General features: G+C 35.8%; 1 protein-coding gene across 2 annotated transcripts in view; it reads right to left on the reverse strand.

Annotated features, from left to right (window-relative positions):
* Window positions 1-2,224, reverse strand: part of LOC110019571 (protein transport protein Sec61 subunit alpha-like) — an 8,314-nt gene extending 6,090 nt beyond the window's left edge. Inside the window, exons 1-2 of one of the 2 annotated variants that reach the window (XM_020717298.1) lie at window positions 2,075-2,224; window positions 1,513-1,904 (exon numbers count right to left, since the gene is read on the reverse strand). In XM_020717298.1, the coding sequence (XP_020572957.1) occupies window positions 1,513-1,856 (344 nt within the window). In that variant the 5' untranslated portion in view covers window positions 1,857-1,904; window positions 2,075-2,224. Of the gene's footprint in view, window positions 1-1,512; window positions 1,905-2,025 lie in introns of both variants that reach the window. The other variant, XM_020717299.1, reaches the window with a different exon arrangement.
* Window positions 2,225-2,828: the final 604 nt, after the last annotated feature.

The raw sequence follows: 2,828 nt of genomic DNA on the forward strand, positions 1-2,828 counted from the left end.
TATTGAACATTTAAATTTTACTACACTTGCAAAGAGGTCAAGTATGAAAAAGAAGTCCAAACTACAAACTTTTTAATGTTATGAAGCACAAACACATGCATGCTGCCACACCATTCCCCAGTGTTCCGATGCTACACTTTACTATTTTGCATATGACAAAATACACTTGCAAAGAGGGCAAGTATGAAAAAGAAGTCCAAACTACAAACTTTTTAAACAAAACAAATGACACCCTTGGACACTACATGCAAAACTTTGTCCAGGATCGGTTATTAAACCTTCTTCAAGATTCTCCTAGTGCATATTAATCAAGGATCCCTTTGTTTTCAAAATAAATGTATGTTTTAAATATTTTTAAATAAATCCCTTTGTTTTCCCAGTTTTGTAAACAATGAAAATGGCTTGTATTGTTTAATGACAGTAAAAACTGGGAAGGACAAAACTTAGACATCCATGCTTGAAGATTTTTCAAATCAGACATCAGCCACTAGGTTCCTTTAAAGTCGAGAATCAATGTTAGCTTAAATAATACCGAAGTTTCAAATATCTAAGTATCCTTATGCTTGAGTTGCTATCCAATCATTTATCAATATTTCTGAACTGGACAATGAAACTTGGTCACTGAAAGCACAAGCATTGATGATGATACATCTTCATTATGGGTTGTCAGATATTTTGAGGAAATAAAACCAACTAATCCGTTTGAGCAATTTTTAAATGGGTTTAGCTGCTTGTAGAGACCATTTAATTTTAGATGTCTTATGGTATCTATCTAGAAGGAAGAAGGTGTTAGAAGCAAAAAGCTAGGAAAGATCAGGATTCGAGTCAAATCTGCCCAAATTTTTACGTCTGGAATATTTTTCTAAAGAGTCATAATCTTTCAAGGATTTAACCATCTTGATTTGTGGGTTATATCCATATGATTTGCTGAGGTTTTTTTTAAGTGAAAAAATTACATTAAAAGATATAAAATTTATGTATAGAATCAAACTTAGATGACTAAGTGGATTTCTTCTGAGACAAATGTTTGGCAATTATTATTTCTGTCACTTATTACATTGTTGATTACTGAATAAATCAAAGTAGATACACTATGATCTTATCGAAAATAACCTATGTTATCTGATTATCTTTCAGCCAGATCATACAAGCATCGGGCAAGCTTGTTCTGAGCATGAAGAGGACCATACTTATACTATAAGTGGATGGAAATGCCACAACATGTGTGAGAGATCAGCAACACCTATGTTTCAGGAATTCGTGAGCTCCTTGTATGTCAATTACCCAAATATTGCGGATGGATAATATTTTCCATTATGATGGGTGAAAAGGCACCACTCTACCAAGGTTTTGTGCATGCGAATATGATTACATCTAATCTCAAAAGGTTGCCAACATACAATTGTCAAAAGCTTACACTAATTTACCAACACAGCAGAAATTATAACGAACTTTAATTAAAATATCAATACATCAAAAACTGGGGCCTCATGCAAAGCAGCAATCACTTACAACAACGCCCGATCTTCTCTAACGCTATTATCGACTTCGATGATCTTGGATCCAGCCAACAGTTGCATAACTAGTCCAGATGTCACAATAGGAGTAATCCCCAACTCCATAACAGTTCCTCTGTTGGACGCGAGAATGACACGCATCCAATAAAACGGATCGGCACCAGTGGTTGAGTGGATGCCATATAGAGGAAGCTGACTACAGACCAGAAAGATGAAAAGAGATATCACCGTGTAGATGACCTTCTCCCTGAAAGGTATCCTCCGATCTGCACTCTCCACCTCCGGCAAGATCGCCAGGAACGGCCTCACCAGATGCAGCACCCTAAACCCTCCCGCCATTTTTTTTTTCCGCAGATCAATCAAAGCAGAGAATCCAACTCGACGAATCTACCAAAATTGATTAAAAAGTAATAATGAAACAAACAGATCTAAGATAATATATGAAAAAGAAAGAGATCGGACCCATGAAAAATCAGGAAAAAAAAAAGAGAAGGAAATGAAAGAAAACCGTAACGGCGAAGATAAATCGGAGAAAAGTGTTGACGAAATGGACGAACCCTAGCTCTTTCTTCTCGTGACCTTCAAAACAACCTCGCGGAAACAGCGTGGATACGCTTCCCGAACTGGTCGGAGGAAGACGACGATGAGCTATATCCCGGCGGAGTGACTCGGAAAATTTGAGTCAGTCGTAACTCAGACCTGTAATGCGTTTTACGGTTTTTTATTTTATTTAATTTTTTTTTAATTTTTTTTTAATGGGCGGTGCATTTGCATACATTGCACCCTTTTCATATGTATTTACATATTGAACATTTAAATTTTACTGTTATTATTGGTATCATTTAAATCTTTCATATCACACCATAAAAACCAGCATTTTAACTTTTAAAGTGCGAGAAGTGTTTTCCGTGCACAAGTTAAATGGAGTGTGCATACAAATTAAAGTTTATGTGTTCCATATGTAGATACATAGGACTTGAGTGGTATGTATATAAATCTTTTTTTTTTAAGATTTACACACATACCACTCAATTCCTATGTATTTACCATACATGTCATCTCACCGAGGGGTGGATCTAAAAAGAGCCCAGGGGTCAATTGCAACCCCCCTACCCCCTTACCTCTAATTCAGATTTTTACTTATATGGATGAGCAATTTGACTTTTTGCCTCTCATAAAATATCGGTTTTGTCTCTCCTGAAATATCTTTGTGTTATTCGTTATCATAGCTCCTCTCATATTAAGTCTAGGGGAATAATTTGCCCTTTTAAAAAAAATGTTGGTTTTGCCCCTAATTTTACCTATGAATGA

This window comes from Phalaenopsis equestris, unplaced genomic scaffold (assembly GCF_001263595.1).
Source record: "Phalaenopsis equestris unplaced genomic scaffold, ASM126359v1 Scaffold000061, whole genome shotgun sequence".
Lineage (NCBI taxonomy): Eukaryota > Viridiplantae > Streptophyta > Magnoliopsida > Asparagales > Orchidaceae > Phalaenopsis > Phalaenopsis equestris.